The 27,513-nt window shown below is 43.1% G+C and overlaps 1 protein-coding gene across 4 annotated transcripts in view; it reads left to right on the forward strand.

The window, feature by feature from the left end:
• LOC137618249 (KIF-binding protein-like) overlaps nt 1-26,578 on the forward strand; it is an 81,046-nt gene extending 54,468 nt beyond the window's left edge. For all 4 annotated transcript variants that reach the window (XM_068348402.1, XM_068348399.1, XM_068348401.1 and 1 more), the window contains 5 exons: nt 474-700; nt 9,038-9,116; nt 23,471-23,649; nt 24,998-25,148; nt 26,118-26,578. In XM_068348402.1, the coding sequence (XP_068204503.1) occupies nt 474-700; nt 9,038-9,116; nt 23,471-23,649; nt 24,998-25,148; nt 26,118-26,246 (765 nt within the window). In that variant the 3' untranslated portion in view covers nt 26,247-26,578. The remainder of the gene's footprint in view (nt 1-473; nt 701-9,037; nt 9,117-23,470; nt 23,650-24,997; nt 25,149-26,117) is intronic.
• Nucleotides 26,579-27,513: the final 935 nt, after the last annotated feature.

Here is a 27,513-nt window from a genome sequence, read left to right on the forward strand (position 1 = left end):
TTTTTAACAATTTAATGGCCATTTTAGTATCCTTGAAGATATATCCTTATTTTAAAGGCCTCAGGTTTGTATACTTAGGAAAAATACAAAGTACTTTTAAAATTTGTAATTTTTCACAGATGGCATAGTTTTGTCATTAGAATCTTAACGGTTGAAAACAGGATGTGTTATTTTATGTTCTCAAAATCTGAATGTCTTATTCAGACTTTATGGCTTTTTATTTTATATTGTAATTGTAAAATTTTTGCAGTAATGTACTGTACCCACTGAAATCTAAATTTTGCTCTGTACAGTTTTTTGGGTTACTAAATTATATTCTTAAAAGAAATTTATTCCCAGTAAATTTACATGTTTTATATTAAAGAATTGTATTTTATTATGATTGGTGCCTATACACTCTTTTCAGTCACTAATTCTATTAATAAAATCTCTTCCAAGAAAACAAACTAATTAGATAACATTGTTCAACACAGCTGGAATTCTTGCAATTAGATGTGTGTGATCTGGAATCGGAGGTTGTTGCTAAACCCGTTAAGAATTTTGATGAAGCTCGACAAGTGTTTTTGTCGGGACTACGTTGGCTCTCGTCTGCTCGTCAGTATTATAATATGGAGGACCATGCTGGAGATCATGTAAATATTACCCAGGAGATGAGCCTTCTATACAAAGCTCTAGCCTTTTTTGAGCCATCAGAGGAAAGGTAACATTTTTTTCAAGCTCTTTTAGATGTTGAATAGATTAATTACTCAACCAAATCTTTCTTTAGTTATTTGAATGTAAGACAACAATTTTTTTTTAATCCTTACACTTGATAGACAAACATTTTCCTCACTATTGTTCAGTACTTTGACATTTCCGAAGGCAGACATATTTTGAAATTAATGTATGGGCTAAACACTTCCAATTGAGAATTATACCTGAACCTCCTCTCTCTTAGAATACTGTACTCAGAAGTAGACATACTGTATCTCTTCATTTTTTGGGGGTAAATTTAAGTACAGTGCTCTAATTTGTATATTTTTTTTTTGTTCTTAAGATAATATGAAATTAGTTGTCCATACAAGCAAACAAACCTTTCGTCTTACAAAATAGGAGATGACTTCAGTGTGAGATGGAATGGCCATTGATTTGTTGACAAGGTAATTGGTTAACGATGCGAGGGGGAACCCCACCTACCCATATGCTAAAAACTATCCACTTTTCACTTCGGCCTCAACCAGCGCGAACTTACTTGCACTGTTACTGCGCTCTTTCTCTATTGAATCGTTTTCTTACTTTTCTTTGTTATGAAAGTTGAAGCACACTAAAACGAAAGACATGTGGTAAAAGTTTATTTGTGAATCCTTGTGTATCGTGTGCCTTTTATGAAGTGCAGATTGTATGTAGTCCCCCCCCTTCCCTGCAAAGTGTCATTCAATGTTCTCTAATTAGGAAGATGATTAACTCTGCTCAGAGCATAACTCGACTCACTCCGTGGTATTATTCTTTCCTTGAGATGGAGTTACCCTTTTCGAACTATGTTGCCCTTACTTGTGTGTTTTGATAACGAACACCATTTCATTCTAACGGTCACGCCTAATGCCGTTGTCCCTGAATGGCGACCCCTGTGTAGTGTAGTGCCCGTGTCAGTGAGTGTTCCCAGTGCATATCTCTACATGCACCTGGTGTAACACTGCCAACGTTATCTCCATGGTACAGTGATATGTGTTTCGGGACTTGGTACTGGCCAAGGCCCTAACAGCTTCTACATTCCTCTGTGAAGCTATGAGGAGGTCATTGGAATCACATTCCTCGCTCCTATGTCATGTCATGTCCTGAGAAGAAATAGAACTTCCAGTTTGGTTATAAGAGACACTCCTATTTTAAAGGGCAATAGGTATGTTTGCTGTACATTTAAGAATGAATGATAAATTCAAAAGACATGTATTTTTCTGAGCTATACAAACGTAAGTCCTTTAACATTATACTTGCGACCTCAATCATTCTTCTAAGACATGAGTGCAAGGTCAAAAGTGGCTTGGCTGTGACAGACTAGTGGGCGGATCTTCCCCCTCTCAACACCTGTCGTTAAGTAACTATTTATAAATATTTAACTTAGCCGGTGAATATATAATAGCTGCAACTCTGCGGCTCAACAGAAAACACATTCAAAAAACTCGCGAACGATCGCTATGAAGGTTGCGGGTGTGCCCACCAGCGCCAACTGTCGGCCAGATACCACTCTTGCATGTAAACAAACCCTTCAATTCTTCTCTGTCGACGTTGACGACAAGACGTATTCATACTCGCTGTAGAACCTGGAGTTTTCTCATCATATTTGGTGAAGTACTTTATTTTGGTTTGAGCTTTCGCAGTGCAGGTGTTTTTCCTCAACATAAACTCTTGAACTCTTTATTGAATCAGATTATTTGTTGATGACTTGGATTGTTTTTGGAATTTTCTTTGACTAATTCAAAATGGCTGACCCTTCTCAAGTACCTAGATTTCGAAAGTGTAATGCTAGGGACTGTAATAGGCGTCTTCCAAAGGCTTCTCTCGACCCACATACTGTTTGTTCCAATTGTCGGGGTAAAACCTGTCAATTGGGAGATCGGTGTGAGGAATGCGTGGGCCTTTCGGAATTCGATTGGCTCGAATACGATAAATATGCACGTAGACTAGAGAGAGATAGGGTAAGGAGGAGTTCATCTAGGTCTGTAGATTTTTCCTCTCCACATGCCCCTGAACCTAATCCTTCCCCTGTAGTGGTTGTTCCTAACCCCCCTTCTAGCACTCAGGAACCGTCTATGCAAGACATGTTACGTGCTATTCATGCCTTGGGGGAAAGAGTTGAAGCGTTAGCAACTGATCGTAATCAACTCATGGCTGACGTGAAGGAACTTAAGTGTCATAGTGCCACGGCGGAAAGTGGGAAAGTGATTAGTGCGCAAAGTGTTGTGAAGAGTGTTGCGACCGAGGGTTCGTCTGTTCGTGCCTGTCGTTCACCTAGTCCGGGACCTCTTGCAAGCTCCCAAGCCCAGGGGAGAAGTAATGTCGTACGACTTATGGGTTCGAGAGGCCTTGATCAGCGAACAGACGTTCCCTCTATGGTATCAGGCGTATCTCACCAAGATCGCCCCTACCATAAGACGAGAGAGCCCATTTTTTCCTCGTCTTCCGAAGGCTTTTCACGCAAGAAACCGTGGAGCAAGGTTTCTAGGCCTCTTAAACGGAAGTCGGTCCCTTACGGACAGGTCCAATGTCCTGGATGTAGTCATTGGGACAGTTCGGACCCGTTGCAGTCATCGGATGACTGCTCGCCGCCTAAGCAAGGCAAAGTTGTGCCGTCTCAGACGCTAACCCCGTCGGTTACCGCACCCATTCCCGTGGACCCAAAATAGGTTATACTGCAGGACATGCAGTCTAAGCTTGCGTCCCTTATGGAAGACTACAATGCCGATAAGGTTTCCGTTGAGCCTAGCCGTTTATCTCATCGAGATCCTGGCCTTCAGCCACCCAAACGTTCTTTTGTGCGTCCTGTTGACGCTGGTGTAGCCAAGTCACGTCAAGCAGTTGGGGTAGAACCACACTCGATGCGATCTCGTGTGGATTTTCAGCCGCATTTGGACGTTAGGCAACTTGCTGATGCGCCTGGTGACGTTCAGGACGTTCGCCAACCATCGGAGTTGACTTGTTTTGACGCTGAGCGTCAACTTCCGCAACCTAGAGTTGTTTTGACTGCTCAGACTAGGCGGTCTAAGCAGTCTCGGGTGGACGCTGTGCGTCCTCACGCACCTGTTGTTGTTGACAGTTCCCAGACTGTCAAGCAGTTACAGGACGCTACGTCCTGGTCCGCCACTTATGCACCTGTGCGGGTGGACGCTGCGTGTCAAGCATTGCCAACCCCTTTGCTTGTTTCTCATCAGTTGTCAGATGAGGAACTTTCGGATGAGGACGTTGCTGACCCTCAGCCTGAGGATCATCCTTCAGATATGGATGAACCAAGAGCAGTTCCGCCATCTATGGACTTTAAGAAAGTCATGCTCATTTTTAAAGAGTTGTTTCCCAAACACTTTGTCTCTGTGGCTCCTCGTTCGCCGCCGTCTGAGTTTGTTTTAGGCGTACCTGCTGACATGCCAGCCTTTACAAAACTTGTACTCTCTCGCTCGTCCAAGAGAGCTTTACGGCTTTTAGGCGATTGGTTGGAAACCAAGAGGAGTTTAGGGAAGACTGCCTTTGCCTTCCCCCCATCTAAACTCTCGTCTAGATCGAGCGTCTGGTATGCCACGGGAGAAGTTCTCGGCTTGGGAGTCCCTGCCTCTGCCCAGGGCGACTTCTCAAGCCTTGTAGACTCTCCCCGCCGCCTAGCCATGAGACGCTCGAAGATTAGTTGGTCATCCTCGGACCTTGACCATCTACTTAAAGGCATTTTTAGAGCTTTTGAAGTTTTCAACTTCCTTGACTGGTGTTTGGGAGCCTTGAGTAGGAAAATCTCATCGGCTGATAGAGATGTCTCCTTACTCATTATGTCCTGCATGGATAAAGCCATCCGCGATGGATCCAATGAGCTCTCCTCCTCGTTTACTTCAGGAGTCCTTAAGAAGCGAGTGTCTCTTTGCTCTTTTCTGTCGGCAGGAGTTACTCCCTGTCAACGATCTGAGCTACTCTTTGCCCCCTTATCGAAGTTTTTGTTCCCTGAACTTTTGGTTAAGGACATAGCTTTGTCACTCGTGCAGAAGGACACCCATGACTTGGTAGCGTCCTCTGCTCGCAAAGGGACTCCTTCGACTTCCTTTTCTGCTAGACCAAGGATAGACACTCCAGCGTCCAGGTTTATTCCGCCCTTTCGTGGCAGAGCTCCCAGCAGGGGAAGTACTCGTGCCGAAGGAAAGAGAGGAAAGAGGAAAGGAGCCAAGTCCTCACGTGGCAGAGTCTGACTGCCCGCAGCTTCAGACAGCAGTAGGTGCCAGACTCAAGAACTTCTGGCGAGCCTGGGAGAAGAGAGGCGCAGACCAACAGTCTGTGAGGTTGCTCAGAGAGGGGTACAAAATTCCATTTGTACACAAACCTCCTCTAGCGACTTCCCCCATCGATCTCTCTCCCAATTACCGAGAGGAAGCAAAGAGACAAGCCCTGAAACTAGAAGTGTCTCTTTTGCTAGAGAAGGGAGCGGTGGTCAAAGTCTCGCACCTTCAATCACCGGGGTTTTACAACCGTCTCTTCCTAGTACCGAAGAAGACAGGAGGTTGGAGACCGGTGCTAGACGTCAGTGCTCTGAACGTCTTTGTCACGAAGACAAAGTTCACCATGGAGACCACGAAATCAATCTTAGCAGCGGTCAGAAAGGGAGACTGGATGGTCTCTCTCGACCTAAGAGACGCATACTTCCACATCCCCATTCACTCAGATTCCCAACCTTTTCTGAGGTTTGTTTTCGACAATGTGGTGTACCAGTTTCGGGCCCTGTGCTTTGGCCTAATTCCTGCTCCTCTCGTGTTTACGAGGCTTATGAGGAATGTGGCAAAATTCCTCCATTTATCGGGAATCCAAGCCTCCCTGTACTTGGACGACTGGCTTCTCAGAGCCTCGTCCAGTCATCGCTGTCTGAAGGATCTCAATTGGACATTGGATCTGACCAAGGAATTGGGACTTTTGGTCAACATGGAAAAGTCACAGCTGATTCCATCCCAAACTATACTGTATTTAGGGATGGAGATTCGCAGTCCGGTTTTTCGGGCTTTTCCGTCTGCCCCCCGAATAGATCAAGCCCTGCTCGTAATCCAAAGAATGTTGAAGAGAGAACGTTGCTCAGTCAGGAATTGGATGAGTCTAGTAGGAACTCTATCATCCCTGGAGCAGTTTGTCTCGCTAGGAAGGCTACACCTCCGACCTCTCCAGTTCCATCTAGCTTTTCACTGGAAAAAGGACAAGACGCTAGAGGCGGTCTCAATCCCGATTTCCGAAACAGTAAAGGCATGCCTGAATTGGTGGAAAGACAATATCAGTCTAAGAGAGGGACTTCCCCTAGCAGTTCAGAAACCAAACCACGTTCTATTCTCAGACGCATCGGATTTGGGTTGGGGTGCGACACTGGACGGTCGGGAATGCTCAGGTCTGTGGACCTCAAGTCAGAGGAGCATGCACATCAACGGCAAGGAGCTTTTGGCAGTCCACCTGGCCTTGATGAGCTTCGAGAGTCTCCTTCGAAACAAAGTGGTGGAGATCAACTCGGACAATACCACAGCCTTGGCTTACATTTCCAAGCAAGGAGGCACCCACTCCCTGACACTGTACGAGATCGCAAGGGACCTGCTTATTTGGTCAAGAGATCGAGGCATCTCCCTGGTAACGAGGTTTATACAGGGCGACTTGAACGTTTTAGCAGATTGCCTCAGTCGGAGGGGTCAGGTAATTCCTACAGAATGGACCCTCCACAAGGACGTGTGCAAGAGGCTTTGGGCGACTTGGGGTCAACCCACCATAGACCTCTTTGCAACCTCGATGACCAAGAGGCTTCCAATCTATTGCTCTCCAGTCCCAGACCCAGCAGCAATACATATAGACGCCTTTCTCCTAGATTGGTCTCACCTAGACCTATATGCATTCCCACCATTCAAGATTGTCAACAAGGTACTGCAGAAATTCGCCTCTCACGAAGGGACAAGGTTGACGTTAGTTGCTCCCCTCTGGCCCGCGAGAGAATGGTTCACCGAGGTACTTCGATGGCTGGTAGACTTTCCAAGAAGTCTTCCTCTAAGAGTAGACATGTTACGTCAGCCCCACGTAAAGAAGGTACACCAAGGCCTCCACGCTCTTCGTCTGACTGCCTTCAGACTATCGAAAGACTCTCTAGAGCTAGAGGCTTTTCGAAGGAGGCAGCCAGTGCGATTGCAAGAGCGAGGAGAGCTTCTACCATTAGAGTTTACCAATCGAAGTGGGAAATCTTCCGAGACTGGTGCAAATCAGTATCTGTATCCTCGTCCAGTACCTCTGTAGCCCAAATTGCTGATTTTCTCTTATACCTGAGAAGGGTTCGCTCCCTTTCAGCTCCCACGATCAAGGGCTACAGGAGCATGTTGGCTTCGGTCTTCCGGCATAGAGGCTTAGATCTTTCCAACAATAAAGATCTACAAGATCTCCTTAAGTCTTTTGAGACCTCTAAGGAACGTCGTTTGGCTACTCCTGGATGGAACTTAGACGTGGTCCTAAGTTTCCTCATGTCAGACAGGTTTGAGCCTTTACATTCAGCCTCCCTGAAGGATCTCACTCTTAAGACACTTTTCCTGGTGTGCTTGGCCTCGGCTAAAAGAGTCAGTGAGCTTCATGCCTTCAGCAAGAACATCGGTTTTTCGACAGAAAAAGCCACTTGTTCTCTTCAACTTGGTTTCCTGGCCAAGAATGAACTGCCTTCTCGTCCTTGGCCTAAATCTTTTGATATTCCTAGCTTATCAGAGATCGTAGGCAACGAACTAGAGAGAGTATTATATCCCGTTAGAGCTCTTAAGTTCTATTTAGCTCGTACTAAGCCTTTACGAGGTAAATCTGAAGCGTTATGGTGTTCGGTTAAGAAACCATCCTTACCTATGTCAAAGAATGCTTTGTCATATTTTATCAGATTTTTAATACGAGAAGCCCATTCCCACTTGAGTGAGGAAGACCGATCTTTGCTTAAGGTTAAGACGCACGAGATTAGAGCTATAGCAACCTCCGTGGCCTTCAAGCAAAATAGATCTCTGCAAAGTATCATGGACGCGACCTTTTGGAGAAGCAAGTCAGTGTTCGCGTCATTTTACTTGAAAGATGTCCAGACTCTTTACGAGGACTGCTACACACTGGGTCCATTCGTAGCAGCGAGTGCAGTAGTGGGTGAGGGTTCTACCACTACACTTCCCTAATTCCAATATCCTTTTAATCTGTCTCTTGAAATGTTTTTAATATTGTTTTTATGGGTTGTTCGGAAGGCTAAGAAGCCTTTCGCATCCTGGTTGATTTGGCGGGTGGTCAAAGTCATTTCTTGAGAGCGCCCAGATTAGGGGTTTGATGAGGTCCTGTTGTATGGGTTGCAGCCCTTGATACTTCAGCTCCTGGGAGTCTTTCAGCATCCTAAGAGGATCGCTGGGCTCCGTGAGGAAGACAGACTTACAAGGCAGAGTAATCGTCTAAGTCAACTTCCTTACCAGGTACCTATATATTTTGGTTTTGTTATATTGATAACTGTCAAAATGAAAAACTCTTAGCTTATACGCTGTAAACTTTATTAACTCTGGTCTCTACCCACCGCCTTGGGTGTGAATCAGCTATTATATATTCACCGGCTAAGTTAAATATTTAAAAATGATATTTTAATTATAAAATAAATTTTTGAATATACTTACCCGGTGAATATATAAATTAAAGACCCTCCCTTCCTCCCCAATAGAGACGCAGCGGGACGAGAAGAATTGAAAGGTTTGTTTACATGCAAGAGTGGTATCTGGCCGACAGTTGGCGCTGGTGGGCACACCCGCAACTTTCATAGCGATCGCTCGCGAGTTTTTTGAGTGTGTTTTCTGTCGAGCCGCAGAGTTGCAGCTATTATATATTCACCGGGTAAGTATATTCAAAAATTTATTTTATAATTAAAATATCATTTTGTTAACAATTTAACACCCGTTTCAGCTCACACTGAAGGCATCTCCTATTTTATAGGTCTCAGATTTTTATTGCTAAGAAAACTACAAGTTACTTTTAAAATTTCAAGTATTTGAAAGTGTCCCGTTTGTATTTAGTATTAATTGAAATAGATCATGAATATTTTAAGAGAACAGAATAGTTGTTGTTATAAATTTAACTATATTTCTGTATGCTTTAAGATGCATAAATTTATATAAAGAATTAAAATTACAGAAACTGTAGTTATTAATCTTGATTAAATTATTTTTTGTTCATTATTGTCCAACAGTAGTGAATAAGAAAAATCTTTAATATAAATGCAACAGCATGAAATACACCTCACATAAAAATAATAGATATATCTAGTCATAATGTTAGAAAATTAACAAAATTGTGTTCCGAACAGGAAATCAAAAATGCACAAACGTCGTATAGACTTGTTGTCTGCTGTCATTGGGGAGCTGAATCCCAGATACTACATGAATGTAAGTACTTTATGATTATTAAAGGTCTGTAGAATTATCATGAAAGTCTATTGCTTATTCGTAATTAAAAAAATAATTATATGGATTCATAAATAGCTCTCGTCATAATCATTTCATTTTTCAATATTAAACTTAGCCGGTGATTATATAAGCTGCAGCTCTGCTGCTCGACAGAAAACTCTACGTTCAAAATCCGCCAGCGATCGCTAAGCAGGTAGGGGGTGTACATCAACAGCGCCATCTGTCGTGCAGGTACTCAGTACTCAATGTAAACACAGAACTCAATTTTCTCTCTGTCGGGCTACCGGCAAGACCTACTAATTCGCTGTTGCTAACTGGATTTGTTTTCACAACTATTTGGTGAAGTACACTATTCTAGTTTTGAGCTTTCGCTATGCAGGTGTTTTATCTTCATCTCAAAACTTGAACTCGTTTTGGATAGATTTAATTATGGTGACAAAGAAAGTATGGACTTTCTTTCACTTTTAAATGGCCGACCCTTCCCTTAGACGGAAGTGTGTTTAGGTTTTTAGTCATTATCTTATCACGTTATAGATCTATATATTTTATACCTCTCCGCCTTTATTAGGCCTCTTTGATTAACTTTCCATTCATTATAAACATATAAAAATAAATTTTAATGTTTTGTTTATATGCGACCTTTCCTGATAGTAGGCGGTCCTAACTTGGAACCGAAGTTAATCAACGTTGAGCCCTTTATATCGTAATTAGCTTTTAAAGAATTTAAAACTTTTTAATTGTAATATTTTATGAAAGAATTTCTTTGATAGTCTTCGTACTGTTTTCAAAGATGAACTAACGTTTAGTTTTTTATGCTACGCAGTTGTTGACGTTCAGGACGTTCAACATGCGCTCTATCGTTACGATAGAGAGAGAGTGTGTATCACGGTTTCACTTTGCAGTAAGAGTAAATCGATTCTAACGTTTTGTTCATTCTTTCTTAACTTAAATGTTTTAAATTCTAATTTAAAGGAACTTTTTATTTGAAAAACCTTTCAGTTTTTTTCCTTTAGTCAAATAACATGTTTTTTTTGACGAAATATAATTGGGCTCTTCTCTTAGGTGCGAAATCAAGAGAAAGAGAGAGAGAGAGATAGAGACGGAGGGAGAGAGAGGAGAGAAAACGTTCCGTTCAAGCGGGTAACGTTGTTCTCGTGTTACTCTCGTCCCTAGTCTCTGTACGGGGAGGAAGGATAAAACGTTTTTAGGTTTTTATTCTCGTCCCCAGGCTATGTGCGGTGAGAGATTGAAAACGTAGTTTATATGAACTAGTGTTTAGTCTCTTTCCCAGCCACTGTATTTTTTATCTTAATTTATGTTTTCTGTTTTTTGCTGGTATTAATGAGCTGCATTATACGACTGATTTCGCAATTACTACCTTTTAATGAAGGGTAGAATTGCGTGTTTCAGGTAGAAATCAGTAAAAGTTTCGATTTCAGTGAAATAAGTGCAAAACAGAAAATCGAAGTGATAAAGTGATATGCGCAAAGTGTTACAGTGTTGCGTCCGAGGGTTCGTCTGTTCGTGCCTGTCGTTCACCTAGTCCGGGACCTCTTGCAAGCTCCCAAGCCCAGGGGAGAAGTAATGTCGAACGACTTATGGGTTCGAGAGGCCTTGATCAACGAACAGACGTTTCCCTCCGTGGTTTCGGGCGTATCTACCCAAGATCGCCCCACCCACACAAAGACGAGAGAGCCCATTTTTTTCCTCGTCTGCGGAAGAGGTTTCTCGTAAGAAACCATGGACCAAGGTCTCGCGGCTTATTAAGCGCAAGTCGGTCCCTTCCGCGCAAGTCCAACGGCCCAGTTGTAGCCACTGGGTCAGTTCAGACTCGCTGCAGTCTTCCGACGACTGCTCACCTCCTAAGAGAGGCAAAGCGGTACCGCATCAGGCAGTCACACCGTCTGTTGCCGCACCTGCTCTTGTAGACCCTAAGTGGTCTTTGCTGCAGACCATGCAGCCTCAGTTAACGTCATTGATGCAGGACTTTCGTGCGGAGAAGGTTGACACTGCACCAACCTCTAGCTTACAACCAACCACGGTTGTGCGTCCTGTGGACGCTGAGGCGACCTTCTGCCGCACTCCAGCTGAGAGAGTCCCGCCACCCATGCGTTCCAGTGTACCCTGCCAGCCGCATGTTGACGTTCAGCGACGCACGGAACCTTCCGTTGACGTTCGCGAAGTACAACAACAGTCTAAGTTGTTTTGTTTTGACGCGGTGCGTCAACCTCCGCATTCTAGAGTTGTTTTGACTGCTCAGTCTAGACAGTCAAAGCAGTCTCGAGTGGACGCTGTTCGTCCTCACACACCTGTTGTGGTTGACAGTTCAGTTGTTGACAGTTCACAGACTGTCAAGCAGTTACATGACGTTGCGTTCTGGTCTGCTACTAATGCACCAGTGAGAGACTCAGCTTTTATCGGACAAGGTTCCTGTAGATGAGGAAGTTGCTGTTCTCCCTCCTACTGATATTCCCTTGAGGACTCTGTCAGATGGAGAGGAGCCTTAAGCTGCTTAGCCTCCTATGGACTTTAATTAAATCATGATGATTTTTTTTAAGGATCTTTGTCCGGATCTTGTAACTGCTGCTCCTCGTTCGCCTAAACGTCAGAACTTACACTAGGCCTAGCTACTTCGAAGCCGTTGTTTTTAAGCTAGTGCTCTCTCGCTCTCCTAGAGAGCGTTACGTTGGCTAGGCGACTAGTTTTTTCACCAGGAGGAGTTTGGGGGATACAGCCTTTGATTTCCCTTCTTTTAAACTGGTTTATAGAGCGAGAGTCTGATATGACACGAGAGAAGTTCTCGACTTGGGAGTTCATGCCTCTGCCCAGATAGACTTCTCAATTCTGGTAGACTCTCCCTGGCGCCTAGCCAGGAGACGCTCCAAGTTGTTTACAGGTCAACTTCTCAGCTTTTGTCGAGCCTTTGAAGTTTTGCTGTACTATTATGTCACGCATAACAAGGCTTTCAGGGATGGTAAACGGTTCCGCCTCAGTCGCTAACCCCGTCTGTTGCCACACCTGCTCCCGTAGACCCTAAATGGGCTTTGCTGCAAGACATGCAGTCCAAGCTTGCGTCCATGATAGAGGACTTAAATGCGGAGAAGAACCTTCTGGCCAACAACCTTCCAACCGGTCGGTTCATCAGGCAGTCACACCGTCTGTTGCCGCACCTGCTCCTGTAGACCCTAAGTGGTCTTTGCTGCAAGACATGCAGTCCAAGCTTGCATCCTTGATAGAGGACTTAAATGCGGAAAAGAACCTTCTGGCCAACAACCTTCCAACCGGTCGGTTGTGCGCCCTGTTGACGCTGAGGTAACCTACTCGCGTCTGCCAGTTGAGGTGGTTCCTCCACCGATGCGACCCAGTGTGGGTTGCCAGCCGCACGTTGACGTTAAGCGACGCTCGGAGGTGGTTGTTGACGTTCAGGACGTTCAACAACCAGCAGAGGTAACTTGTTGTGACGCAGTGCGTCAACCTCAGCAACCCGGTAGGGTGTTGACTGCACAACCCAGACGGTCTAGACAGTTTCGGGTTGACGCTGTGCTTCCTCGCGCACCCATGGTTGTTGACAGTTCACAGACTGTGCAGCAGTTCCATGATATTGCGTCCGGCTCCGTCACGCATCCACCAGTGCGACCGGATTCAGCGAGTCAGACGTTGCCGTTTCCTCATCAGTTTCGGATGAGGAACCATCTGATGAGGACGTTGCTGAACAAGACGATCAGCCCCCAGCCCTGCTATCCATCCAGAAGATGCTGAAGAAGGAACGCTGCTCAGTCAGGCTGTGGATGAGTCTGGTAGGGACGCTGTCATCCGTGGATCAATTTGTGTCACTAGGAAGACTACACCTCCGTCCTCTTCTATACCATCTAGCTTTTCACTGGAAAAAGGACAAGACGCTAGAAGCGGTCTCGATCCCGGTTTCCGAAAAGAGAAAGTCTTGTCTGACTTGGTGAAAGGACTATATCAACCTAAGAGAGGGTCTTCCCCTGACTGTTCAGACTCCCAACCACGTTCTCTTCTCGGACGCATTGGACGTAGGCTGGGGTGCGACATTAGACGGTCGGGAATGCTCGGGAATATGGAACTCGAGTCAAAGGACAATGCATTTCAACTGCAAGGAGCTACTGGCAGTACGTCTGGCCTGGAAAAGCTTCAGGTCTCTCCTTCAAGGCAAAGTGGTGGAGGTGAACTTGGACAACACCACAGCTTTGGCGTACATCTCCAAGCAAGGAGGGACCTACTCTCTGACGTTGTACGAGATCGCAAGGGACCTCCTCACCTGGTCAAAAGGTCTAGACATATCACTAGTAACGAGGTTCATCCAAGGCAACTTGAATGTCATGGCAGATTGTCTCAGTCGGAAGGGACAAATAATTCCAACAGAATGGACCCTCCACAAGGATGTATGCAAGAGACTTTGGGCCACCTGGGGCCAGCCAACCATAGATCTCTTCGCAACCTCAATGACCAAGAGGCTCCCAATATTTTGCTCACCAATCCTGGACCCAGCAGCAGTTCATATAGATGCCTTTCTCCTAGATTGGTCACATCTAGATCTATATGCATTCCCTCCGTTCAAGATTGTCAACAAGGTACTGCAGAAGTTCGCCTCTCACGAAGGGACAAGGTTGACGCTAGTTGCTTCCCTCTGGCCCGCGAGAGAATGGTTCACCGAGGTACTTCGATGACTAGTAGACGTTCCCACAACACTTCCCCTAAGGGTGGACCTTCTACGTCAGCCACACATAAAGAAGGTACACCAAGGCCTCCACGCTCTTCGTCTGACTGACTTCAGACTATCGAAAGACTCTCGAGAGCTAGAGGCTTTTCGAAGGAGGCAGCCAGAGCGATTGCTAGAGCAAGGAGAACATCCACCCTTAGAGTCTACCAATCGAAGCGGGAAATCTTCCGAAACTGGTGCAAGTCAGTATCCGTATCCTCGACCAGTACCTCTGTAACTCAAATAGCTGACTTCCTCTTATATCTGAGGAAAGAACGATCTCTTTCAGCTCCCACTATCAAGGGTCACAGAAGCATGTTGGCATCAGTCTTCCGTCACAGAGGCTTAGATCTTTCCAACAATAAAGATCTACAGGACCTCCTTAAGTCTTTTGAGACCACGAAGGAGCGTCGTTTGGTTACACCTAGTTGGAATTTAGACGTGGTACTAAGATTCCTTATGTCAGACAGGTTCGAACCGCTACAATCAGCCTCCCTGAAAGATCTCACCTTAAAGACTCTTTTCCTGGTATGCTTAGCCACAGCTAAAAGAGTCAGTGAGATTCATGCCTTCAGCAAGAACATCGGATTCTCATCCGAAATGGCTACGTGTTCTACAACTTGGTTTTCTAGCCAAAAACGAGCTGCCTTCTCGGCCTTGGCCAATATCGTTCGATATTCCAAACTTATAGTATGGTTGGAAATGAACTAGAAAGAAAGTCTTATGCCCTGTAAGAGCTCTTAAGTTCTATTTAAAACGAACTAAACCTTTACGAGGCCCGTCTGAAGCTTTTTGGTGTTCAGTTAAGAAACCATCTTTGCCTATGTCAAAGAATGCTTTATCCTTTTTTTATCAGACTGTTAATACGAGAAGCTCATTCCCATCTGAATGAGGAAGACCAAGCTTTGCTGAAGGTAAGGACACACGAAGTTAGAGCTGTCGCAACTTCCGTGGCCTTTAAACAAAATAGATCTCTGCAAAGTATAATCGACGCAACCTATTGGAAAAGCAAGTCAGTGTTCGCGTCTTTTTATCTTAAGAATGTCCAGTCTCTTTACGAGAACTGCTACACTCTGGGACCATTCGTAGCAACGAGTGCAGTAAGGGGTGAGGGCTCAACCACTACAATTCCCTAATTCCATAACCTTTTTAATCTTTCTCTTGAAATGTTTTATTATTGTTTTTGGGTTGTCCGGAAGGCTAAGAAGCCTTTCGCATCCTACTTGATTTGGCGGGTGGTCAAAGTCATTTCTTGAGAAGCGCCTAGATTAGAGGTTTTGATGAGGTCCTGTTGTATGGGTTGCAACCCTTGATACTTCAGCTCCTAGGGGTCGCTAAGCATCCTAAAAGGATCGCGAGGCTCCGTAAGGAAGACGTACTTAAAAAGGCAGAGTAATTGTTCAAGTCGACTTCCTTACCAGGTACTTATTTATTTTATGTTTGTTATTTTGAATAACTGCTAAAATGAAATAAAAAATCCTTAGCTCATAATAATGTAAACAATTATTGCTGGTCTCTACCCACCCCCCTGGGTGTGAATCAGCTTATATAATCACCGGCTAAGTTTAATATTGAAAAATGTTATTTTTATAATAAAATAAATTTTTGAATATACTTACCCGGTGATTATATATTAAAGGACCCTCCCTTCCTCCCCAATAGAGACCCAGTGGACCGAGGAGAAAATTGAGTTCTGTGTTTACATTGAGTACTGAGTACCTGCACGACAGATGGCGCTGTTGATGTACACCCCCTACCTGCTTAGCGATCGCTGGCGGATTTTGAACGTAGAGTTTTCTGTTTAGCAGCAGAGCTGCAGCTTATTTAATCACCGGGTAAGTATATTAAAAAATTTATTTTATTATAAAAATAACATATTTTGTTCTTTTCACGCCACTTTTGGTAGTTGTGAAAATTTCATTACTAAATTATATTGTACCCCGTATATCATATTTATCAAGATAACAAATCATGGAATAACTTTATTGAATAATCTAAAAACAGAATATAATATTTATATACACAAAAGGTACTCTACATAAGCTTTCTAAATCATATCCACACTTATTGAAATTAAAATCTAACCTTTACAAGCAAAATTATATATCCACAAAATAAATTTAATTACAGACCCAACACAACATTAAAAGAAATCTTAGTGGCTGTTACTATATATATTATAAAAAGATCTGACACAACCGCATTCGCATTTGTTGACTCTCATAAAGTTTGCTCAAAGGATATGTTTTTTAATCGGGAGAAAATAGAAACCAGGAATAGTTAATGAAGTTGGTGAGATACCTAGGAAGGAATTAAAAGAAACATAGGAAAGGTAAGAGGAAAAACTATGAAAATTTGGCTAAAGGATACTGCAAAAATAATTTAGCATCCTATAGTGCAAAACTTCACTATATTGATGTAAAGGTAAGCTGCTACATACCACAATATATAAAGAATCAGTCTCTGTGTTATGCAAGACCATCCATAATCTGAGTTTGCCAAGTATGTATCTTATATGCTTCAACTCCTCCACTTTTGCTCAATCCTTTGTTTTATTAGTAATTTTTGTGAACATTGGCTGAATGTGGAAGGTTTTCTACAATTGTTAAAGTCTAATGTTTATTTCGAAAATATCGTAGCACTTTTTAATTCACTGGTTTTTTTCATTTTACTAGTTCAATTATTGTTGACTTTATATACTCGACTGGAATATTTTTAGAATCCTAATTACTGTATTTCTTTGGTGTTAATAGATGTTACAGATATTGCACATTAAGATATTATTAATGATTATACTGTAAGCATTGAAATTTTCAATATTAAACTTACCCGATAATCATGTAGCTGTCAACTCCGTTGCCCGACAGAATTCTACGGGAGGGATACGCCAGCTATCACTATACTAGAAGGGGGTGTACTCACCAGCGCCACCTGTGGCCAGGTACTACAGTACTTCTTGTTGACACCTCCTCAATTTTTCCTCTCGTGCTTCCGGCAAGACGTTCTGGGATACGCTTATAATCTTGGAGTATTGTTCACGGCTTTTGGTGAAGTATTTCTCTCAGATTTCGGCTGTCGCTATACTGGAAACTTCTCTATTAGCTTTGATAGCTTTTATTTAGTTCTGATTAATGGTTAACGATCTTTTTGCTTGATTTGGAATCCCCCTTGACTAACTCTTTGATTCAAGATGTCTGACATTTCACAAGCCCCACCCCATAGACGATGCAGGTCTTGTAATAGGCGTATTCCGAAGGCCTCGGTAGATCCTCACACCGCTTGTTCTGACTGTAGGGAAAGACCCTGTCAGTTAGAAGATCGATGTGAGGAATGCGCCGGTCTTTCGGAACTTGAATTTGTTCGATTCCTGAAATATTCAACCAAGTTAGAGAGAGAGAGAGTTAGGAGGAGTTCTTCTCGCTCTTCACTTTTTTCCTCACCTCATGATCCTCAACCTTTTCCTCCCCCTGTAGTGGCTACCCCCGAACCTACTATGAGTACTCAACCTGATATGTCCGTTGTTTTGCGTGCCATTCAGGCTTTAGGTGACAAAGTGGAATCGGTGGTTAGTGATCATAAGTCTCTTATGGCAGAAGTCAAAGAACTTAAGGTCAAAAGTGCAGTGGGAGGTGATAGTGCCAGTGCTGTGACAAGTGCTAGTGTCAGTGCAGTGCCAAGTGCTAGTGTCAGTGTCAGTGTGGTGCGTGAGGGTACTTCTGTGCGTGCCAGTCGTCCTCCCAGTCCGGGACCTCTTGCAAGCTCCCAAGCCCAGGGGAGAAGCAATGTCGAAGGGCAAAAGGGTTCGGCAGGCCTTGATCGGCGCACAGAAGTATCCTCGGTGGTTGCGGGCGTGTCTTACAGAGACCGTCACTCCCACCCGCAGACGATTGAGCCCGTCTTTTACTCGTCTGCTGAAGCTATGTCAGGGAGAAAACGCTGGACTCAGGTCTCAAGACCTCTCAAACGCAAAGTCCAGACCTCAAGAGCTATACAACCTGGTTGCAGTCATTGGATTAGCTCTGACTCTCCGCAGTCATCAGGTGACTGCACTCCTCCTAAGAGGGGTAAGGTGATGCCGCAACAGACCTCATCTTCTGTTAAGGCTTTGCCTCAGCAGACCTTAGCGTCTGTCGACCCCAAGTTGACTTTGCTGCAGTCCATGCAGTCACAGCTTGCGGTCTTAATGCGTGAGTGTCAGGCTGAGAAGGTTACGCCTCCTCCTGCGATCGCTCCGCCTAACCGCAGTCCAGTCTGCCAGGCATACGAAGTTGAGGCTCCTCAGGATACCTTACCGCGTACTGAGTTACCAGTTTCCAGCGGTGTGCAGCAACCTCTGCCTTCCTTAAGGCAACCTCAGCAATGGGAGCAGGAAGCTTATGCCTTACTTCCTCCGCTTCCGCTTGCGGTTCCACCAGCGAGGCAACAATCTCTTGAGGTACGACAACCTCTTCCATCCATGAGGCAGCCACCTCAGCACTCGCTGCAGCGACCTCAACCCTCCTCAAGGCGAGAACCTCAACACCTTAGCCTAGTTCCTCAGGAACCTCAACTCGCGAGACAAGAACTGCGTTCTGCGCAGCCGCTACCTCAACTCTCGCAGCTCACACCTCAGGAACCTCAACTCGTTCCTCAGGAACCTGCTACTGCGCATCCGCAACCCTTACAGCAAGCGCAACTCTTGAGACTAGACACTCATGCCAGGAGTCAGCCACCTCAACCCATGCGCCTACCTTCCTCTACTCTTCCTGACCAGTCTTTGCAGCCTGAACCTCAGGTTTTAACTCAGCAACAGAGACTTGAGGATGAAACCACAAGCGTTTATGCACCCGCTTGTTCTGATTCTGCGGTTCAGCATACCACTGTTACCTTACCTCTCACTTCGCTACACTCTGGTGATGAGGTGTCTGAGGAGGAGGCTGCGCACCTAGATCCCTCATCAGACGTGGAAGAATCCAAGTCTTCTCCTCTATCCATTGACTTTCGTAAGGTCCTGGCTCTTTTCAGAGAGGTATACCCGGACCATTTTGTCTCTGCTACCCCCTGCTCTCCTCCATCTGAGTTTTCGCTGGGCATGCAGACTGTTAAGTCAACTTATACTAAGCTCGTCTTTGCTAGGTCCTCTAAGAGAGCTTTAAGAATTTTAGGAGAGTGGTTGCAGTCTAAACAGCAACTAGGGAAGACTTCCTTTATGTTCCCACCTACTAAGCTCACTTCTAAAGCGGGCGTTTGGTATGCCACAGGAGAGGAACCAGGCTTGGGAGTACCTGCCTCTGCCCAGGCTGACTTCTCAAGTTTGGTCGACTCTCCTCGTAGAACAGCAATGAGGCGCTCTAAGGTTTGCTGGACCTTCTCCGATCTAGACCACTTCCTAAAGGGTGTATTTCGTGCCTTTGAGATGTTCAATTTTCTAGACTGGTGCCTGGGGGCCCTTAGCAAGAAGACCTCCCCTGCGGACAAGGACTCGGCCATGCTTTTAATGTCCTGCATGGATAAAGCAATTAGGGATGGATCTGGCGAGCTTGCTTCAATGTTTGTATCAGGAGTTCTTAAGAAAAGGGAGCAACTTTGCACCTTTCTTTCTTCTAGCATCACACCTTGTCAAAGGTCTCAACTCCTTTTCGCTCCGCTCTCTAAGTTCTTGTTTCCCGAAGAGCTTATCAAGGACATGTCTGCGGCCCTGATTCAAAAGGACACTCATGATCTTGTGGCCTCTTCAGCTCGTAAGACTAAGGTTGCTCCCTCAGTCCCCAGGACTTATCACACCCCAGTGGCTGATACTCCTGCTACAAGGTTTATTCCGCCCTTTCGTGGTAGAGCCCCCAGCCGAGGAAGCTCCCGTCCAGACTCTTCCAGGAGCAAGTCTAGGAAAGGTTCCAAGACTTCTAAAGGCAAACACTGACTCTCCTCCTCTCCAGACAGCAGTAGGAGCCAGACTCAAGATCTTCTGGCAAGCCTGGGAAAAGAGAGGTGCAGACGCCCAGTCTGTCAAGTGGCTGAGGGAGGGTTACAGGATACCATTCTGCCTCAAACCCCCTCTGACCACTTCTCCCATCAACCTCTCTCCCAACTACAAGGAAAAGGACAAGAGGCTAGCGTTGCACCAGGAGGTGTCGCTCCTGTTACAGAAGAAGGCAGTGGTTATAGTCCGGGACCATCAATCCCCGGGCTTCTACAACCGTCTCTTTCTGGTGGCCAAGAAGACAGGAGGTTGGAGACCGGTGCTGGACGTCAGCGCGCTCAATGCTTATGTCACCAAGCAGACGTTCACTATGGAGACGACGAAGTCGGTCCTAGCAGCGGTCAGGCAGGAGGACTGGATGGTCTCGTTGGACCTGAAAGATGCTTACTTTCACGTTCCTATTCATCCAGACTCCCAACCTTTCCTGAGATTCGTTTTTGGAAAGGTTGTGTACCAATTCCAAGCCCTGTGTTTTGGCCTAAGCACAGCTCCTATGGTGTTTACGCATCTGATGAGGAATATTGCAAAATTCCTCCACTTATCGGACATCAGAGCCTCCCTTTATTTAGACGACTGGCTGTTAAGAGCCTCCACGAGTCGTCGCTGTCTGGAGAGTCTCAACTGGACTTTGGACTTGATCAAAGAACTGGGTCTGTTAGTCAACTTGGAAAAGTCCCAGCTCATTCCCTCCCAATCCATTGTTTACCTGGGAATGGAGATTCGGAGTCAGGATTTTCGGGCTTTTCCATCGGCCCCAAGGATAAGCCAAGCCCTAGATTGCATCCTGAGCATGCTGAAGAGGAGCAGTTGCTCGGTGAGACAGTGGATGAGTCTCACAGGGACCCTTTCATCGTTAGCCCTGTTCGTCGAGCTAGGGAGACTCCACCTCCGCCCTCTCCAATTCCATCTAGCAGCTCATTGGGACAAGGATTTGACGCTTGAAGCAGTCTCTATCCCGGTCACCAAAGAGATGAAGACCACTCTCTTGTGGTGGAAGACCAACCTCCTTCTCAGGGAGGGCTTATCGTTAGCGATTCAGACCCCCAATCTTCATCTCTTCTCGGATGCATCAGACTCGGGCTGGGGCGCGACCTTGAACGGACAGGAATGCTCGGGAACGTGGAACAAGGAACAGGAAACGCTCCACATCAACTGCAAGGAGCTATTAGCAGTTCATTTGGCCCTATTGAACTTCAAGTCCCTCCTGCTAGGCAAGGTGGTGGAGGTGAATTCCGACAACACCACAGCCTTGGCTTACATCTCCAAGCAGGGAGGGACCCATTCGAGGAGCCTATTCGAGATAGCAAGGGACCTCCTCATTTGGTCAAGAAGTCTAAACCTCACCCTAGTTACGAGGTTCATTCAGGGCAACATGAACGTCTCAGCAGATCGCCTAAGCAGAAAAGATCAAGTCATCCCCACGGAATGGACCCTTCACAAGAGCGTGTGCAACAGACTTTGGACCTTGTGGGGTCAGCCGACAATAGATCTGTTTGCCACCTCCATGACCAGAAGGCTTCCTTTGTACTGTTCCCCAGTTCCAGACCCAGCAGCAGTTCATGTGGATGCTTTTCTGCTGAATTGGTCCCATCTCGACCTTTACGCATTCCCACCGTTCAAGATCATAAACAAAGTCATCCAGAAGTTCATCTCGCACGAAGGGACACGGCTGACGCTGGTTGCTCCCCTTTGGCCTGCAAGAGAATGGTTCACAGAGGTACTACAATGGCTGGTCGACGTCCCCAGGACTCTTCCTCTAAGAGTGGACCTTCTACGTCAACCTCACGTAGACAAGTTGCACCCAAACCTCCACGCTCTTCGGCTGACTGCCTTCAGACTGTCGAAAGATTCGCTAGAGCTAGAGGCTTTTCGAAGGAGGCAGCCAGTGCGATTGCCAGAGCAAGGAGGGTATCCACTCGTAGAGTCTACCAATCCAAGTGGGAAGTCTTCCGGAGCTGGTGTAGAGCCAATGCAGTGTCCTCTACCAATACCTCTGTAACCCAAATAGCTGACTTCCTATTACATCTAAGGAATGAGAGATCCCTTTCAGCTCCTACGATTAAAGGGTACAGGAGTATGTTGGCTTCAGTTCTCCGCCACAGAGGTTTGGACCTTTCTTCCAACAAGGACCTTCAAGACATCCTTAAGTCTTTTGAGACTTCTAAAGAACGTCGTTTACCCACTCCAGGCTGGAATCTAGACGTAGTCTTAAGGTTCCTTATGTCGCCTAGGTTTGAACCTCTCCAGTCAGCTTCCTTCAAGGACCTTACCCTCAAGACTCTTTTCCTCGTCTGCCTTGCAACAGCTAAAAGAGTCAGTGAGGTTCATGCCTTCAGCAAGAACATTGGGTTCACATCCGAATCCGCGACATGTTCTTTACAGCTCGGATTTTTAGCTAAGAATGAACTTCCTTCACGTCCTTGGCCTAGATCGTTTGAAATTCCTAGCCTTTCCAACATGGTAGGTAACGAGCTAGAAAGAGTTCTTTGCCCTGTCAGAGCTCTGAAATATTATCTTAATAGGTCAAAACCTATTCGAGGACAGTCAGAAGCCTTATGGTGTGCAATCAAGAAACCTTCGATGCCCATGTCCAAAAACGGGGTTTCGTATTATATAAGGCTTCTGATTAGAGAAGCCCATTCTCACATGAAGGAGGAAGACCTTGCTTTGCTGAAGGTAAGGACCCACGAAGTGAGAGCCGTAGCCACTTCGATGGCCTTTAATAAAAACCGTTCTCTGCAGAGCATAATGGATGCAACTTATTGGAGGAGCAAGTCAGTGTTTGCATCATTTTATCTTAAAGATGTCCAGTCTCTTTACGAGAACTGCTACACCCTGGGACCATTCGTAGCAGCGAGTGCAGTAGTAGGTGAGGGCTCAGCCACTACATTCCCTTAATCCCATAACCTTTTTTAACCTTTCTCTTGAATGCTTTTATTGTTGTTTTTATGGTTGTTACGGTAGGCTAAGAAGCCTTCCGCATCCTTTTGATTTGGCGGGTGGTCAATTCATTCTTGAGAAGCGCCTGGGTTAGAGGTTGTGTAGAGGTCCTTTAGTAGGGGTTGCAGCCCTATATACTTTAGCACCTTAGAGTTGATTCAGCCTCCTAAGAGGAACGCTGCGCTCAGTAAGGAAGACGAACTTAATAAAGGCAGAGTAACGGTTCAAGTCGACTTCCTTACCAGGTACTTATTATTTCATTGTTATTTTGAGATAACTGATTATATGAAATACGGGATACTTAGCTATCCTTTAGTCATGTACACTGGTTTTCACCCACCCCCCTGGGTGTGAATCAGCTACATGATTATCGGGTAAGTTTAATATTGAAAAATGTTATTTTTATTAGTAAAATAAATTTTTGAATATACTTACCCGATAATCATGATTTAATTGACCCTCCCTTCCTCCCCATAGAGAACCAGTGGACCGAGGAAAAATTGAGGAGGTGTCAACAAGAAGTACTGTAGTACCTGGCCACAGGTGGCGCTGGTGAGTACACCCCCTTCTAGTATAGTGATAGCTGGCGTATCCCTCCCGTAGAATTCTGTCGGGCAACGGAGTTGACAGCTACATGATTATCGGGTAAGTATATTCAAAAATTTATTTTACTAATAAAAATAACATATTATAACTCGTGATTTCTTTCAGGTATGTCGTCAAATAAACTATGAGTTGGCGGAAACGTACAGTACTATGATGGATAGTAAATATTCAATAATAGGGCAGGGAAATGAACCAACATCTGCACAAGCTAAGAAGATTAATACTTTGGCAACATCGAGCATACAGCATTTTCTCCATTATCTCGATTCGATGAAAGATACTGAGTAAGTAAATGTCAATTCATTTATATATGACAGCATTATGAGAATTGTTTTGACAGTGACAACAAGTTTTAATGATTCTTCTGTAGGATCCTCTGAGCAAACAACTAGTTCATTTAAGTTTCATCTAATGCCCTGACTTTCTCTGCCTTTCTAATCTTGTATTTTGGAATGAAAGGAAAGTTCACTACTCATCTATGGCCTGAGAGGTTCTTAAACAGTAGCAGATATTTAACAGGCTTTGTCATCAACCGCCTTTCACTGTCATGACTCTGTCTCATCCTCCACTTGCTCCCCTTTATCATATCATTTATATTACAAGTAATTTTTCTTTTGTAATTTATGTTTTAAATAGAATTGCAGAATAAGAGTTATATATTGAGATAAAATAACTGCATGCTGCCTTAAATCCTCCCTTTTTTTGGGGGGTGAACATGGGAAGTATACAAATTGAGTACAATATAGTTTGGAATAATGGTCTCTTATGTGTTATATACTCAGCTAATAATTCCTCTCTAGATACTTTGGTTACTTCCTGTTTTAGTGCTAAGATGATTGTGGTTGGTTTTTGAAGGTTTAAAGAAGATGCATTTCAGAAATAGTCATTCTTTTGAAAGTCTATTTATACCCTTTCTTTTAATGATTTTCTTTCAAAATGTCCTCCTCGCTTCAAACTCATTACGGAAGTTATTAGCCCTTTTTATACCACAATTTTTCCTGGAAACTGCAGTTCCTGTTTATGGAAAGAGAGGAAACGGCAGCCAGCCAGTACTGCACCTTCACTGGTATATCCTTACAATCAGGATCATTCTTTTGGGGCTTGTTGAAAAGTCAAAAATATCATTTGACCCCAAAAATACAGTACATACTGTACGTTATTGCTCAGTTACATGGTCTATGAAATCCTAGACACATCAGTCCTTTGTTGTGAAAGCAGGAGACCAGTAATATTACTGTCATGAGTATACTGTATCCCTTCCTGAAACAAGGTCGCAAATTGGAAATAGCATTAGGGCACTGTGAGTGTAAAATAAACAGATACAGATGTCCCAAGATTAATCCTGACTGCCGGTGGAAAATTTGGGGAACTGCCTCAAAGTACAATGTTCCAGCTGATTGTCTTTTTTTCCTTTTCATTTGTACCAAACTGTTTGTGGCTAAAATAGCAATTTTATATGGATCACAATCGAGACACTATTGCACGCAAAAGGACCATCTATAAGTACAGTGTAATGGTTTTTATTAAAACAATTTTCTGTTAAAAAATATCCTTCAGATAGTATAACAGTAACGATACTACATAAGTAAACTAGACATTTCATAGCAATGTTTTTTGTTTGTTTTTTAACAGCACTGGTGAACAACCCGAAAAATATTCAGAAGATTCTGTACGGCCTGCGTTGGTTGCATGGTTTCACTTGGGAAGGCTATGGTCCAAACTCATCTCTACTAATCAACAAAGCAAAATACAGAATATTGCACAATCTCTACAAAATTATAAGGTAAGATAAAAATGCAATTCAGAGAGGCATTTGTATTCAGCATAGAATTATAGATGAACTATATTTATGATTTTCAGTATATAGTGGGATTTTTATAGTTGGAGGTAATAGATAGAAATATCTTCATGTTATGCTAGTGAAAAGTAATGGTGGGATAGAATAATTAGTTATAATTAGTTACAAAGTATATTTTATCACTAAATAATCAGTTGGCTTGAGAAATTGATCACCAATAATGAGTCCTTGTATAAATCTTAATCGCATTACATTATAGATGCATTCAGTTTTGTGAAATTTAGCCAATAGGTTATGTATAGATCTACCTTATATTTATTGCATTGATCATTTAAAGTTGCATAAAAAATTGTATATCCAAATGTGGATATACAGAAACTAATAAACTCAAATTCAGACTTGTAATTAGGTATTATACAATGAACAAAAATAAATATGATCATTCATTTATTTGATCCAGAGATTAATTCATGAATGAAAATTTAATCCTTCATTATTGATAGAGTGATATTGTAAGAAGAAAATAATTAAGCTTTAACTCTCAATATGGTTTCAGTTTCTTTTAGAACTTTTTTTTTTCATTATAAAGCTTCATTTAGAGAGAGTTTATGGAACCTGTAGGATTTTCCTTATGGTAGTTCTGTGTTCTACTTTACTAATAGACATGTGTACTATTTAAGTTAGAATTTTATAAAAATGGTTGATTAAAAACTAGTTACTAACAATAAAAACATCTTTAACATAATTTACCACTATAAAAAATCAAGAAATAACAATCACAACATGGAAATGTTGAAATTGCATAAAGATTCTTGCTATAACATATAAGTGAAATTCAGTTTCTCTTTTTATCAAGAACTTTAGTTTACTCAATAGCTCCTATATAGCTAAAATTAAATTATAAAAGAGTACTGGTCATTCATGTACTGTATATTTACTTTTTATTTATTTCAGAGGGTAGTTGAGTACTGTGATAAGAATAAAGAATGTGAGCCCATCATGGCTCAAGAACTAGCAATATGTCGAGAAATGGTACAACTTCTCCCTCTCAAAATGGAGCAAATGAGAAATCAGTGCCGGTGAAGAAATCCCTGTCGTAGCAGTGTCTAGATACACCTGTTATCAATTTGATATTGAAAAATAATGAAATTTGAAGTACAGCAAAGCATTGTGATGTTTCACTAAACAAGCGGTATATTTACGTAAACTAGAGATGCTGGCAAATATTTTGAGGCTAATGGAAAATTAGATACAATTGCAGTCAGAAAAAAAGATAATTTGTTTTGATGTGTCACGTATTATAAAACCAGACTTTCTCTCTATAGGAAAATATGCTGAATATCATGTAATCAGTGATATATAATTATCATGTTTGATAAAGAATGGTTTGGGAAATAGCAAACAATTCAAAAGTCTGAAGATGTTTATATCCAAGTACAGTGAATATTCAAGGGTGTAAACAGATCCTCATTTATAAAATAAGAAATGGTTTGTATATTTTTCTTGGTACCATACATTGAATTCTCAACTTCAAATTGCTCATGAAATACAGTACAGCTTTATGTTGGTTCATCATATATCAGTTCCGACTTTAGGTCAGCTTGTCATATGTCAGTTCCGAATTTACGTTGCTTATCCTTAATTAAGTATTAAGTATCAAAAATAATTTTTACATTGTAAAATCATGATTAAGTGTCAGTTCCAACTTTACATCACATAACCTTAAGTGTTAAATACAAAGATGAAATTTACATTACCTCATTTTTCTCGACTTTACGTCAGTTTGTACACCATAAAATATAGAAGCTTGATAATGTTTATACAGTATGGGGTTTTTGTAAAATGATAAAAGGATTCAAGTACTTTTTTCATGTTCAGTACGTGTTTGAGGAACATGTCACTTTATAAGGCGAAAATCCTAAAGTCCGACCAGCGTTAATTATTGCCTTTCGTCGTTTCTCTTGGAAATGATTAACTACGAAGGGTGAGTATTACTCTACAACAGTATTCTAACATATGTCTAAACTCCATTTTGACTGACCAGTAATGTATCAAAATTGCTGTAAGTTGAATGTTGGGTAGCATGCTTTGTAAATTTGAATACTATACTAGTACTGTGCGACATTCCTTTTTCATTCTCAGTTAAATTTATAATCTTATCCTTTCTATGACAAACTTTTATATGTTTGTTTCTTTCATTAATATTTCACCTGTATAATTTCTTTTTGTTATTAAAATTCTATCTTCTCATGAGTGTTTTATTTTTATTTGTATATTTAATTTTTTATAAATCACTGAGTAGTTTATTAACAAAAAAATATTCTTTAACAGTTGTATTATGCCTTTTTCA

The sequence above is a fragment of the Palaemon carinicauda genome, chromosome 24 (assembly GCF_036898095.1).
Source record: "Palaemon carinicauda isolate YSFRI2023 chromosome 24, ASM3689809v2, whole genome shotgun sequence".
In the NCBI taxonomy this organism is placed as follows: domain Eukaryota; kingdom Metazoa; phylum Arthropoda; class Malacostraca; order Decapoda; family Palaemonidae; genus Palaemon; species Palaemon carinicauda.